General features: G+C 46.3%; 1 protein-coding gene and 1 long non-coding RNA gene across 2 annotated transcripts; both read right to left on the reverse strand.

Annotated features, from left to right (window-relative positions):
- Positions 1 to 11,678: 11,678 nt before the first annotated feature.
- LOC133546093 (uncharacterized) lies at positions 11,679 to 12,374 on the reverse strand. The gene is made up of 2 exons (XR_009804982.1): positions 12,327 to 12,374; positions 11,679 to 12,241 (listed from the first exon to the last, which is right to left on the reverse strand). It is a non-coding gene; the product is annotated as an uncharacterized LOC133546093 (long non-coding RNA).
- A 57-nt stretch (positions 12,375 to 12,431) lies between these two features.
- Positions 12,432 to 13,774, reverse strand: LOC133545908 (uncharacterized). Its single transcript, XM_061891635.1, has 4 exons — positions 13,705 to 13,774; positions 13,271 to 13,615; positions 12,651 to 12,977; positions 12,432 to 12,469 (listed from the first exon to the last, which is right to left on the reverse strand). Exons 1-4 carry the CDS (start codon positions 13,745 to 13,747, stop codon positions 12,432 to 12,434), a joined length of 753 nt encoding a protein of 250 aa, XP_061747619.1. The 5' UTR covers positions 13,748 to 13,774.
- Positions 13,775 to 14,784: the final 1,010 nt, after the last annotated feature.

A 14,784-nucleotide genomic window follows, 5' to 3' on the forward strand; every position in this document is an offset into this window, starting at 1 on the left:
CGGACCTCTTGAGGCCCTTCTCAGCCCCACGGACCGCCGCGTGTACCCCGGATCACCTGCCTGTCCCCCGGGACGTTCCTTCGATCTCGTCAACACCTTGGTAACACACACTTCAGTTAATCTACACACATAGTAACACACATTCACACTTGGGTTTGACACACTCCATTTCCTTAGTTTATTTGGTAGTATTGTTTGATAGTATTATACATAAATTGACTTTATATATATAATAAATTGAAGATTACTGCCACCTGGTGTCTGTTTTCCGTCACCTCCATTTAGTAATCCATAACAGGTAAGACTTCGTATATTGTTTTCTTGTGTTTTGGGTTTTGTCAGTCTCGGCGCTCTCTCCTCCCTGTTGTCTCCACTTCCTGTGTACTTCCCCCTGCCTCGTCACAGTCAGTGTGGTGCGCTGATTGACACACCTGTAGGTAGGTAGGTAGGTAGGTAGGTAGATAGGTTTTTATTCTCATTGCGCAAAGTACAACTAAACTTTGTTTTCAGCACAGACCTGTTCAAGATTAGACAAACAAACAGTGTACAGGGATACAGAACAGGAACGCCGATGGGTCGCCACAAGGCGCCCCGTAAAAGATGGGAAAAAGGTAAACGCTGGGGGAGAATGAGATAAAAAAATACAATCTAGACTGGGCTCCTGTTGAGGCCCAGTCTGGAGTGGGAAAACACTTCCATAGCAAAGCAAATACCGTATTTCCTTGAATTGCCGCCGGGGCGCTAATTACAGTAATTTAAAACCTCTTCTCACTCCTGCGCTTACCAAAGGCAAGCAGTAAAAATTTGAGTGTGATGTAAGGATACCATCATGAAAAGCACATTTAATAAAAAAAACGTTATTATGGTCTTACCTTTACTTATAAATGAAGCTCCTTCTGATCAAAAGCATCGATAACTTGTTTATAGAAGTCTTCCTTATCTTTCTTCAGTTTTAAAAGTCTCTCTGTCTTGATGGAGATCTTCTTTTATTACCTCCTGCTTCGATTGAAAGTCCAGTTTAGAAAACTGCTATCAGTTTGCTCGGCTCCTCAAGTGAGGGGGACGACAGAATCATCCTCGGACAACTCCCCCTCCCGTTCTGCTCCGTGGGTGATCTCTTTATCCCACCGCTGCCACCATGAAGTGTTATTGTATAAATAATACACTGGGTATTTAGGACTGGAACATGCTTTATTTCAGGGTGGTTGTTTAAAAAGCCAGCATAGGAGTGTTACATCCTAAAAGGTCCGTCGTGCACCCCCCGCGTCATATCCGTCCTAGCACATATCACGTCACTCGTTGTCACTTCTTCTGCAGCCAAGTAGTCGCAAGAAGGATCACTAGCGCCCTCTACCACCAGTAGGCGGGAGTCATTTAATGACTCATGTTTGACAGACGCAGCTACGGTATATTAATAAAACATAGCCGCTTACTGTTCTTTTTAGCATACCGGTATTCAATAGCTTGGACCCTTAATCTTACTGGATAGCTCTTAATCTTCTTCCCTTTATGCGATTTCAAATTACAATTTTGAAAATGATGACAGGGGAAGTATCACTTGTGACGTCACGAGTTTGACCCGGCGGTAATACTAAGCATGCGCTAATTATTTTGCGAAGCGAGTTTGACCCGGCAGTAATTCAAGGCAGGCGCATACTATATGCCCGGCGGCAATTCAAGGAAATACGGTATACATGTTACAACATACATCTCAAGACTTGCAACAGCGGGGAGGGAGTGGGGACTACGGTGGCAGGCTGCAGCTCTTCAGGCGCTGCCCAGTTGTCCATCACTCCTAAGGGATTCGCGTCAAGGGCGTTGGATGGGAGGTGGGGTATGTGTGTGTGGCGTTTATCTTTTGTGGATGCACGTGTGTGTGTAAGCCTATGTGTCTCTGTTCCGCGACCTTGGTGTTCTTGCCAGTCAGTCCAAAGTCAACAACAACAGGTGTGTGTCCATGAGAGACAAGACGAGAGTTTGTTGTGTCTTCGCCCGGTAGCAAATGACATAAGCATAAAACCAGTAAGTTTCTTAGATGATGGTAGCAATTTGGAAAAGCTTAACTGCTAATGTAGGCTATCTCTAAATGCATTACCCATGGAAACAAGAACAAAGAACAAACTGATCACTTTTAGCTCAAGAGATCCGAAGGGTGACAGCCGTAAAAAATGTATTACATGAACCTAGTTATTGTGAACAATTGAAAACATCTCAAAACAAATGTGTTCTGTTAAACCACTAATAGTAACATAAGCTGACCAATGGTGCTCTTGCTTCATTTTTCGGTTTGAAAAAATGTAACAAGGAGCAAGTTGCAAACGCCCCTTTGAAGTTGAAGCAGACTTGGGCAAGAAGAAAATCTCCTTATCTGACACCTTTTTTGTTTTTGAAAGGTTAACCACAACAACAATGCTTCCAATTCAGCAGTGTCTGTTTGAGACAAGACAAATCATTTGCCCATCTTGCATGTGTGTGTGTGTGTGTGTGTCAGGGAGACAGAAAAGAGTAACCAGACTTGCTGTATACTAAAACAAACATGCAATTGTGAATGTGTCTAATGTTATTTGTGAACTCCCCAAATCCCGCATCGACAGCACAAATGGGTTGTACTTGTATAGCGCTTTTCTACCTTCAAGGTACTCAAAGCGCTTTGACACTACTTCCACATTTACCCATTCACACACACATTTACACACTGATCGAGGGAGCTGCCATGCAAGGCGCCAACCAGCACCCATCAGGAGCAAGGGTGAAGTGTCTTGCTCAGGACACAACGGACATGACGAGGTTGGTACTAGGTGGGAGTTGAACCAGGGACCCTCGGGTTGCGCACGGCCACTCTACCACTGCGCCACGCCGTCCCAAAGCTATGGAGATGTATTTTAGGGACTCCTTACATTGGATACGAAACGGACACTGACTTGAATGGAAACGGGAAGAGTCCTCGGCTTTGGCGGAGATGCTTCACTTTGCTTAAGTCAGAGGTCGGCAACTCGCGGCTCCGGAGTCGCATGCGGCTCTTTGGCCACTCTGATGTGACTCAGCTGCATAATCGCCGCCCCCCTCCGATTGTTTCGGGGGGTTTCCGAATTTCGGTAGCTCTCCTGGACATCACCCGGGGTTAACATTCTACGATTTTAACTCGGACTGCAATATTGAGGGCGTGCCGTGATGGCTTTACTTTTAACGTCCTCTACAACATGTCATCGCGCCCGCCTTTATGCCATGCTATCTGCGTGCCGGCCGGACGCATGCATTTCGCTAGTTCTCTGGTCACACGTACAAGATTGCAAGGCATACTGGGTGATACAGGTTACACTGAAGGTGGTGATATATAGAACTTTAACACTCTTACTAGTATGCGCTGTGGAGAGGGGCGTGTTCCGCGCATCCCCTGCGGGCGGGGTGTGTGCAGGGGCCGGCCATGAAGCACCCAACAGGTGAGTGGATACTTCAGCTGGAACGAGTGATCTAATCACCTGTTCCCTTTATTAGCAGCGCTGGAGACCATTAAATGGAGAGAGACATGAGGACGCAGGAGGACGCAGGACAGACGCACAGAGACGAACAAGGGACAGCTGAAAAGCTGGACAGACGGACAATTGTGTAAAGTAAAAGATGTACTAAAGACTGTGTCAAACCTGAGAAGCTGAACAGACGGACAATTGTGTAAAGTAAAAGATGTATTAAATACTGTGTCAAACCTGTATCCTGAGCTGTTTGATACTGTGGTCAGAAGAAGCCGGGCGAGACGCAGGAAACCTCCACAACTGGCACCCGACTTAAGCGAACCACGACGATGTCCACCACATCACCCCTGGAGGCGCTCGGGCAAGTGCTGGCCGAGGTATCGGCAGCAAGCCGGCAACAGACGCAGCTAATCCAGCAGCTGATGGACAGATCCACGGTAGGAGGGGGAGCAGCGACATCCATGCAGCGAATGGGGGAGGCAGAGGATCCTCACACCTTCCTGGATGTCTTCGAGGCCACGGCGACCTCATGCGGATAGCCAGAGGCAGAGTGGGGCGTGAAGCTGCTACCGCTTCTGGTGGGGGAGGCACAGCGAGCGGCGTTGGCCCTCACGGCAGTCGCCAGGATGCAGTATGACAATTTACGCCACGCCATCCTCGATCGGGTCGGCAGCAGCTCGGAGGATCACCGGAGAAGGTTCCGAGCAATGAAATTGGGCCAAGAAGACCGCCCATTCGTCCTGGCGCAGCAAATGAGGGACGCGGCGAACAGATGGCTTTAACCAAATGGGCAAGATCCTCAAGTGGTGGAAAGAATACTCCTTGAGCAGTTAGTCGACGCCCTCCCGCCCAGGACCGCAGCATGGGTGAGATACCACCGTCCAACGGAGGTCAAAACAGCAGTGGCACTGGCTGAGGACCACCTAGCGGTCCACAGGGACAACACACCAAAGGCAGCGGAAAGGCCCATCCCAGCTCCACGCCGACGATTCCCACCACCAGACCGACTGGCACTGGAGTGGCGCCCTCACCTGGCCGGAGGACCGGGAAGCAAGGATCAGGTCCCCTCCTTGAACAATCAACACAAGCACACACACACACGCACCCAGTCACACACACATACACATCCCACAAAGGGGGGGAAAGGGGAAAATAATGGTCTGACTCCTTGTCCGTTTCAGGGTAACAGCGCTGTCCAGGGAGGGCTTCCCTCACAGAGTGCGCCTCAGACACTCGGGCCGGTGTGCTGGGGTTGCGGTCAACCGGGTCACGTGCGTCGAGAGTGCTCTTTGATGGAGGTGGGGCAGGTGATGCAGGTTGTCGGGGCCCCAGCACCCGCCCCCGATTTAGGAGAGACGTACTGTGTCCCGGTAAGAATACAAGGGAGTACATGGTGGATTCGGGCTGTAAACAGTCCATGATTCACAAAAACCTGGTTCGACCCAGGGTGTTGAGGCAGGCGACACGGGGAAAAATCAGGTGTATTCATGGGGATGTGCACGAGTATCCGATTGTGTCAGTGGAAATTTGGTATGAGGGTCAAAAGCATAAGGTTAAGGTTGCCGCAAGTGCGCACATTACGTATCCGATAATTTTAGGAACAAATTGGCCGGGGTTTAACCAGTTAGTGACACAATGGGTGGGGATGCGTTCACGGACTGTAGGACAGGGGAATATCCGCGCAGTACTCGCTGGCGACGCGGGAACCGGCAGGGGCTTCGCGGGAGGCCCCACCGGCCCTCTGCTGGCAGTCCACGGAGGATCTTCCCATTGAGCAGTCCCGCGATGAAACTTTGCGCGCGGCCTGGGACCAGGTGGTTTGCATAGACGGTCAGCTGGTGCGCCCGGGGAAAACGCAGGTATTCCGCCACTTTGTGATTATTAGGGATAGGTTATATAGAGTGAGCCGTGACACTCAAACAGGTGAGGAGTCCACCCAGTTGTTGGTGCCAAAACCCCGCCGGGAAATGGTTTTCCAGGCGGGGCACTGCAAACCCCTCGCTGGCCACTTGGAGTACGAGAAAACACTCAATCGGGTCATGGTCCGTTTCTATTGGCCAGGCATCCGGGCAGACATACGCCGCTGGTGTGCTGCCTGTCCGGATTGCCAGCTGGTAAACCCGGCGGCCGTCCCGAAGGCCCCTTTGCGCCCATTAACACTCATGGAGGTCCCGTTCGAAAGAATTGTGATGGACCTCATCGGACCATTTAACCCAAGCACACGGGGGTATCGCTTTGTGTTAGTTCTGGTGGACTACGCAACGCGGTATCCCGAAGCAGTGCCGCTGCGCTCCATCTCTGCCAAGAGTGTTGCGCAAGCACTCTTCACGGTCATTTCCCGCGTCGGAATCCCGAAAGAGATTTTGACGGACCAAGGCACGTCCTTTATGTCACGCACGATAAAGGAACTGTACGGGTTATTGGGGATTAAAGCGATCCGCACCAGTGTATACCACCCACAAACTGACGGGCTGGTGGAACGGTTTAATAAAACGCTAAAAACCATGATCCGTAAGTTCACGCACGAGGACAAACCTAATTGGGATAAATGGCTGGATCCCCTGATGTTTGCGATGCGGGAGGCACCCCAGACCTCTACCGGTTTTGCACCGTTCGAGTTGTTATATGGCAGGAAGCCGCGCGGCGTATTGGACCTATTCAAAGAAAGCTGGGAGGAAGGTTCAAGCCGCAGTAAAAACGAAATACAATACGTTATGGACCTGCGAGCAAAACTCCACCAGGTGGGGCACTTGTCACGCGAAAATTTGCTCCGCGCCCAGCAACGGCAACAGCGTACGTACAACAAGGGAACCCAGCTGAGAAAATTTTCACCGGGAGAAAAAATACTTGTACTACTCCCAACTTCCAGCTCAAAATTGCTAGCAAAGTGGCAAGGACCCTTTGAGGTCACACGGCAGGTAAATGATGTGGATTACGAGGTTCGGCGCTCGGACCGAGGGGGAGGCTTACAAATTTACCATGTAAACCTACTGAAAGTATGGAGGGAGCCCGAGGCTGTCTCCATGGTGACGGTAGTGAGAGAGGAGGAGGAGTTGGGGCCAGAGATCCCGCACTCTGCCTCTACTTCTCCTCTTCCCTGTGATGACCAGCTCACATTGGCTCAAAGAGCGGAGGTGGCTGAGTTACAGCGGCGCTATGCAGATGTGTTCTCCTCGCGGACCGGGCGCACAGATCTGATCCGACATCATATTGAGACCAGCCCGGGGATTACGGTGCGGTCTCGGCCATACAGGCTTCCCGAGCATAAACGCAAAATAGTTCGGGATGAATTAAAAACCATGCTAGAATTAGGAGTAAAAGAAGAATCCCACAGTGCGTGGTGCAGCCCTATCGTTCTTGTAGGGAAGAAGGATGGGTCTGTGCGGTTCTGTGTGGATTACCGCAAGGTGAATGAAGTGTCACGTTTTGACGCGTACCCAATGCCTCGGGTCGACGAGCTTCTGGATCGGCTGGGCACTGCTCGTTTTTTCACGACACTGGATTTAACCAAGGGCTACTGGCAGATTCCCTTATCACCAGAGTCCCGGGAAAAATCGGCCTTCTCCAGTTTGTGACGCTCCCGTTCGGGTTGTTCTGTGCGCCTGCCATGTTCCAGCGCCTCATGGACCGGGTGCTGCGACCCCACGCTGCATACGCGGCTGCCTACCTGGATGATGTTATCATCCAGAGTAGCAGCTGGGAAGATCACCTGCGGCGAGTGGGGGCGGTGCTTGAGTCCTTGAGGCGGGCGGGGCTCACCGCCAACCCGGTGAAGTGCGCGGTTGGCCGGAGGGAGGTACAGTATCTGGGGTACCACTTGGGGGGTAGTGTGGGGGGGGGGGGGGGGGGGCTGCAGCCGCAGGTTGACAAGACGGCGGCTATTGCGGCCTGTCCACCACCCAAGACTAAAAAAGAGGTGAGGCAGTTTTTGGGTCTGGCGGGCTATTACCGTCGATTTATTCCCCGGTTTGCGGACCTGACCAGCCCACTGACAGACCTCACCCGAAAGGGTGCTCCAGACCTGGTTCAGTGGACGGAGCGGTGCCAGCAGGTGTTTGAAGAGGTAAAGAAAGCACTCTGTGAGGAGCCGGTACTGCACATGCCAAATTTTAACATCCCTTTCTGTCTGCAGGCGGACGCGTCGGGCCGGGGACTGGGGGCGGTTTTGACCCAGCGGGTGGAGGCCGTCTATCGCCCCATACTTTTCATCAGCCGGAAGTTGTCGGACCGGGAGGCGAGGTACAGTACGGTGGAGAGGGAGTGCCTCGCCATCCGATGGGCGGTCGGGGCCCTCCGCTACTACCTGCTGGGGCGGGCCTTCAGTCTCTGCTTGGATCACAAACCTTTCCAGTGGCTCCACCGTATGAAAGACGACAATGCGCGGATCACCCGGTGGTATCTCGCATTACAGCCCTACAACATCCGGGTGGTCCACAGGCTGGGAGCTCAGATGGCCGTGGCCGACTTCCTCTCTCGCTCCGCTATTGGGGAGTGGGCGCGGCCGGACGGGTGCCCGGCCTGTGTCTGGCGGTGGGGGCATGTGGAGAGGGGCGTGTTCCACGCGTCCCCTGCGGTCGGGGTGTGTGCAGGGGCCGGCCATTAAGCAGCCAACAGGTGAGTGGATACCTCAGCTGGAACGAGTGATCTAATCACCTGTGCCCTTTATTAGCAGCGCTGGAGACCATGAAATGGAGAGAGGCATGAGGACGCAGGAGGACGCAGGACAGACGCACAGAGACGAACAAGGGACAGCTGAAAAGCTGGACAGACGGACAATTGTGTAAAGTAAAAGATGTACTAAAGACTGTGTCAAACCTGAGAAGCTGAACAGACGGACAATTGTGTAAAGTAAAAGATGTATTAAATACTGTGTCAAACCTGTATCCTGAGCTGTGTGATACTGTGGTCAGAAGAAGCCAGGCGAGACGCAGGAAACCTCCACAGCGCCACCCTGTGAACCCATTTTGGGAGAACATCCTCACAGTAACACAACATTAACGCAACATAACAATTACTCAGAATGCCATGAATCCCATGGGAGGAGTTTGCTAAGTATACAAATTAACCTGAAATGTTTTAATTAAAGAAACAGCTCTTCTACGTGTGTCTACTGGTTATTGCAATAGAAATTCTTTGTATCTCTGTAGATCAGGGGTCGGCAACTCGCGGCTCCGGAGCCACATGCGGCTCTTGGATCACTTTGATATGGCTCAGCTGCATACTTTGCCGACTCCCCCATTTTTTCGGGAGGTTTTCCGGATTTCAGTGCCTCTCCCAGAAATCTCCCCAGGACAACATTCTCAGATTTTCACCCGGACAACAATTTTGAGGGCGTGCCGTGATGGCAATGCCTTAAACGTCCTCTCGAACATATCGTCACGTCCGCTTTAATACAATGATATCTGAGTGCCTGTCGGCCACATCTAGTGTGCGGCTGCTGACTCAACACGCAAGCGACTGCAAGGCATACTTGCAAGGCATACTTGCAAGGCATACCCCCTCCGTGCGTCGGTTGAGGTGGGCGGGGTTTGGTGGTAGCAGGGGTGTATAATGTAGCCCGGAAGAGTTCGGGATACATGGGATTCTGGGTATTTGTTCTGTTGTGTTTATGTTGTGTTACAGTGCGGATGTTATCCTGAAATGTGTTTGTCTTTCTTGTTTAGTGTGGTTTCACAGTGTGGCGCATATTAGTAAGAGTGTTAAAGTTGTTTATATCACAACCCTCAGTGTAACCTGTATGGCTGTTGACCAAGTATACCTTGCAGTCGCTTATGTGTGTCTGCAGAAGCCTTATACATCATGTGAATGGGCTGGTTAGCTGTTTGTTACGGCTGTAGAGGGCGCTAAACACATTGTCATCATAGCACGCCCTTATTATTGTTGTTTGGGTGAAAACCAGCAGACAGTCGAGAGAATGGTTGCTCTGAAACTCGGTAGTCTCCCGGAAAAATTGATATGGTTGGCAAATGTGATGTTGTCAAGCGGCATTCAAATAAAACTTGCATGCCGCACTAATATTACATTTTCATATTAAGGTGTCTGAGACCCCTGGTTTATACATAGCACAAAGCAAAAAAAAAACTTTGTACGCTGTGTTATTTCATTTTAAATTTCAAAAGAGTCTTGTGGCTCCCATAGTTATCTTTATTTTGTGAAACGGGTCAAAATGGCTCTTTGAGTGGTAAAGGTTGCTGACCCCTGCTGTAAATGATGTTACATATGTACAAAATAAACCACATAATGTTAGTACATCAATCGAGGAAAATGATCAAACTACATACATGGCATACTGTAATTTGATTTTGATGTTTTTTTATCTTGATTGATGAAAATGAACACCATGGAGTTGACTGATGAACATTATCACATCATTCATTCAGAAAATATAAATCACAACAAATAAAGATAGAATACTATTAACCGCAACATGTAAATGTAAAAAAACAACAACATTAGGATTTGTACATTTTCAGAATGTGCTTCTTCTGTTTTCAAACACAGAAATCCATCTGAAGGTGTCTTTATTTTTAAGTTATCGTGCAGGGATTTTACCAGTCCGGCCCACTTGGGAGTAGATTTTTCTCCATGTGGCCCCCGATCTAAAATGAGTTTGACACCCCTGCTCTAAAGGATGCTAGATTGTGAACATGCTAGTTCACAATCTTATAAGAAAATGGTACACGGTATAATTAACCACTGTAGCTTAAATCAAAACTACAAGCTAAAAAGAGAGTAAAAGGACTGTGAATCCAGGCAAAAAAATGATGGACAAAATATAATGACCTGGATGAAGATACAGATAACATACAGAGAACTTCCATGATGAATGGTCGGTAAATTGGCTAAGGTTAGGGTGAAACATTATGGACTGGCTAATCAGAAGCAAGATAAGGCGGGTCATCGAAACCAGGAAGCAAAATCATAACAAATGCGCACTCGTGTCACATGATGACGAAAGAGTCAGAGACAGGGGGACGCTTCGAGCTGACCACTCAAAAGAAAAAAAAAAGAAACCTACCTAAAAATGGCAAAGGAATCCTCTCCTGCAGATTAGATTTTTCTCTAGTGATGAAGATGACATGCAGGAAACCCACAATAATGCCAGTCCTTGGCAGTGATGAACTTGGCAATAGCTTAGTTACTTTTTTGAAGAGTAGCTTTTCTTTTAGCTCAGTTGCTTTTGGACCTATGTAGCTACATAGGGGTGTATATTGCTTGGTCGTGTGATGGGTGATGAGCCAAGAAGACGCCAACGAGGAATCGTTGAACAACAAGTTGTATTTGTTTCATCGAGCCTCAGACCGGAACTGCAGCTTCCAGGAGAAAGAGTTTGGGCCTGATTACCCTTCTGATGTCTTCTCGGACCACTGTCTTTAAATATCTTTTGCACGAAGATCCCCAGTCGTCATAACTCTAGCCATGAAACCGACCAGTCTGGACAAAGCTCAGTTTGTTTTTTGGCCAGTCGATCTTTCCCTGACATTATTACTCTGATCAGTTTGAGTCGGGTGACCTCCGACCCATATCCTCTACTTCTACCTGTGGGGGCTTCTTGCCAGATGTTGCTCATATCTTTACACTTCCTCCAAACCTGCATTTCTTTAGGATTCCAACTGTCATACACCACTCTCTAGAGAGCTTGTGATGGACATCTGCACCCGAAACTAACTAAGAGCATTATTCCATAGTAGAATAATCCAAAGGATTCTGTGAGCAAATACAAACACATGTTAGTTCACAATCATCCAGTCCATTTGTACACTCTCAGTCACATTAACATTGACATTATACATGTGGGCCCATAGAAAGAAATGTTGTTAAATATAGCTTTGATATAGCAAGCTACTTTTGCCGTGTAGCTTGTAGTGTAGCTTACTACAACTCTCTAGTGATAGCTTCCCCTTTAACTTAGCTACATTTAATCGAGAGTAACTTGTAGCTAAGATTACTACATTTTCCAAGTAGCTTGCTCATCACTAATCCTTGGCCATATTTAGACAAATGTATATGCATGTCTCACTCTGTAACTCTTTCTCTGTCACACACACTTAAAAGTCTCTCAAACACTGTTGAAGTTAAAATGTGTTGTGGTTAACCTTTAAAATAAAAAAAAATGTGTGAACTAAGAATAACTTTTTCTTCCTGCCCAAGTGTGCTTCAACTTCATGCACGATTGTTGCAACAACTCCATATAGCAGGAACACTGAAACATGTCCAATACTTTTTATTTACATTTTGGAATAAGACGTTTTGCATTATCATCAGCGTACACGTGAATGTTGGATAGTGACGTTAGAAATAAACGTGGTGGATATTTAACTTAGCAGTCAGCACAAAAGTACAACTTTTTTCATTAGTTTTCATGGATTGACCTACTACTCTCACATCTTTCCCCACATTACATTGGCTGTTACTCGCTTCAGGTTACTTTGAAATCTTTAAGTATTGGGAATAGTTCAGATAATTTAAACATGTTTAACAAGTTACATTGAAGAACATCACATTTAAACTCACATAAAATCAACATGACCAAAAAGGAGCCGGAAGAAGAAGAACTTATTTATTCCGACCTCTTCTTTGTGGATCCGTAATAGTAATATAATGTGTATCAGAACACATTTTAATTGTGTTTCGTGAGAACTGAGTCACAAAGATAGACATCGGCGTACGTGTTGAATTCCTCTACTACCCTCGTATTTGTCTGCCTCGCCTTGCAAGTTTTCCTGGAGACAATGGTCGGCATGGAATAGAACCAAAGAGTCTTCGTCTCTCTGAGGAAACAAGTCATGTGTGACATGAGAATAAGCTGAAAACCAAGCAAAGATGCACAGAAACTTTCTACAAACTTCCTTTTACCTGCTGGACGTGACTGAGCGTTTCATCGAGTGTTTGTGGACCAGCTGAGAAATTGAAGAAAAGGCATAAAAAAACAACCCACTGATGATGGATGATGCGCTTTTTTCATACCTTTGCAGCAACAACCTTGTTTTGTCCTGATCCTGTTGATGAGGAAGCCTGACATGATTAAACTTAAGGCCAAAGCAGCACTCAAGACAAAGATAACATACTTGTTTGAATCACAATTGCAGCCATCTGGATAAGTATGATAAAAAAAAAAAACAGTCAATATTTTCAGCAGAAAATACTTAAATCCATCAATACTAATGATTTAATATTTACCTTGGGTGTTGTTGACTTGTATTGGATTTCCCATGAAAATCCTCCCACATGTGACCACAGCACACAAGTAAGTTCCAGCATCAGAGGAGTTGACGTTCTTTGAGAAAGTGTGGACACATTTCTGTGTGGAATTATCTTTGATCTCCTTGCATTCGTCATGAGTGTAAACAAAGCTGGGATGGACACTTTCTGGTCCAGTTCTGAACCAGGACACTTTGTGTCCATCCTGACAGATGTCATTCCCAGAGTGGGAGAGGACTGAGCACTGCAACTTCACAGGCGGTCCTGGTTGGACTTCAGAGACAACAGACACGGAGGGTTCTGGTTCTGGGAAGAGTGCAAGACAAATTGAAGTCTTTCAGCACTCTGGGACTTTGATTCCACAGATCGACATTCACTTCTGTTGAAATCATGAAGCTAAAAAGTACTGTGATGTGTTAATGCAGAGGTTACATTCCTTGTAGTGCGTGTAAAAACATGTTCATCACAATAAAATATTTTTTCAATTGGAAATTTGTAAGCCGAAGAGTAGTCAAGTTAACATTGTTATCTAGAAAAAGATATTATGTAACAATCAAAATATGTAAAACTGTTTTCTAATAATGTGTTGTCATATTTACCTGTGACCTGAAGGAATGTTCCTTTCAAAAACGTCATTTTATTCAGATATCGTTGTACAGTTAAACAGTAGTAGATCGCCAAATCATTTTTCTCTACTTGACGAATTTGCAGAACAAAGTTTCCATTTTCTTTTTTAACTGTGATGCGATGTCCAGTATTTGACGTTCCACCTTCAGCAGATTTGAAAGATGCCATTGCAGCTAGAATTTCAGGAAAGGTTGCAGAAACAAATCGAATCCAAAATAAGATGTTTTGAGTTATAAAATCCTCGTAGGAACATGTCAGAGAGACACTTTTTCCAGGTTCAACAGTCTGAATGGAAAAATTGTAAACACCTGCACATTCTGAAGAGAAGAAGAGAAAAAAGAAGACATATTAATAAGAGTCATGTACAGTATGAACATGTCTCCATTGGAACTGAGCATGGACTTACCTCCACTTTGGAGCAGGAGCAGCAGATGAAGCACGATCCACATTTTCTCCTCTCATTTGACCAAGTGAACATCAGACCATGTAGACAGTATCTTAAGATTATTGACTTGAACCACATCAAACCAAATGGGAGGGAACTATTTTGCTGCTATCTCTTTGGCTCATCAGGGCCGCCTCTACCTCAGTGGAAATATGTCCACCCAAACATCTCTTTGTATCTTTTTCTCACAGTAGTTCCATTTTTTTTACTAATTTTGATAACTATGCAGTATTTTTGTAGCAAAGGAAACTTTTTTTCACTACATATTTTATTAATATCAATATATTATTATTCTATAGAATCTGTAATGGATTTTGCTAAAACTAGATTGACTTTATTTAATTTTCAAAGGCAACCATAACAAACTTTTTTGATTTTCCACTCATGCGTTTCCATTTAGTCCCAGAATATTTTGGTTGGCTGTTATGATGGTGTATCTGGAATGATTCAAAATTGCATGTGATAATGCATGAAAACGAATGTTGCAAGACATTTTCCATAAAACATATATTTATATATATATATATATATATATATATTATAATACAACAAAACAATATCAAACAAATAATTTAAATATGTTTCAATCAGCCTATTAGGTCATCCAGCAGCTTTAAAATTATAATAGGATGTTGCTTGAATAGGCGATGTCTAATATTTTCTACAAACCTTGTTTCCACATAAGTTGGGAAATTGTGTTAGATGTAAATATAACCGGAATACAATGATTTGCAAATCCTTTTCAACCCATATTCAGTTGAATGCACTACAAAGACAAGATATTTGATGTTCAATGTCAAGATCTGCTACACGGATCGTTTATTGTTTTGCTTTGGATATGTTTTGGTCACGTTTGGACTCTGCCGATCCCTTCAGTTGAACACTTCCTTGTTTACATTCGTCACCATGGCTACTTAATTTTGCCTCCTGCACGCACTCCCGAAGCACACCTGTTTTGATTTATTGTGTTGTATTTAAGACCGCCTGCTACCTCAGTTCCTCGTCGCCAGTTTGTTTGCACCACGCAACAGTTACGTTAGG

The sequence above is a fragment of the Nerophis ophidion genome, linkage group LG29 (genome assembly GCF_033978795.1).
Source record: "Nerophis ophidion isolate RoL-2023_Sa linkage group LG29, RoL_Noph_v1.0, whole genome shotgun sequence".
Taxonomy (NCBI): domain Eukaryota; kingdom Metazoa; phylum Chordata; class Actinopteri; order Syngnathiformes; family Syngnathidae; genus Nerophis; species Nerophis ophidion.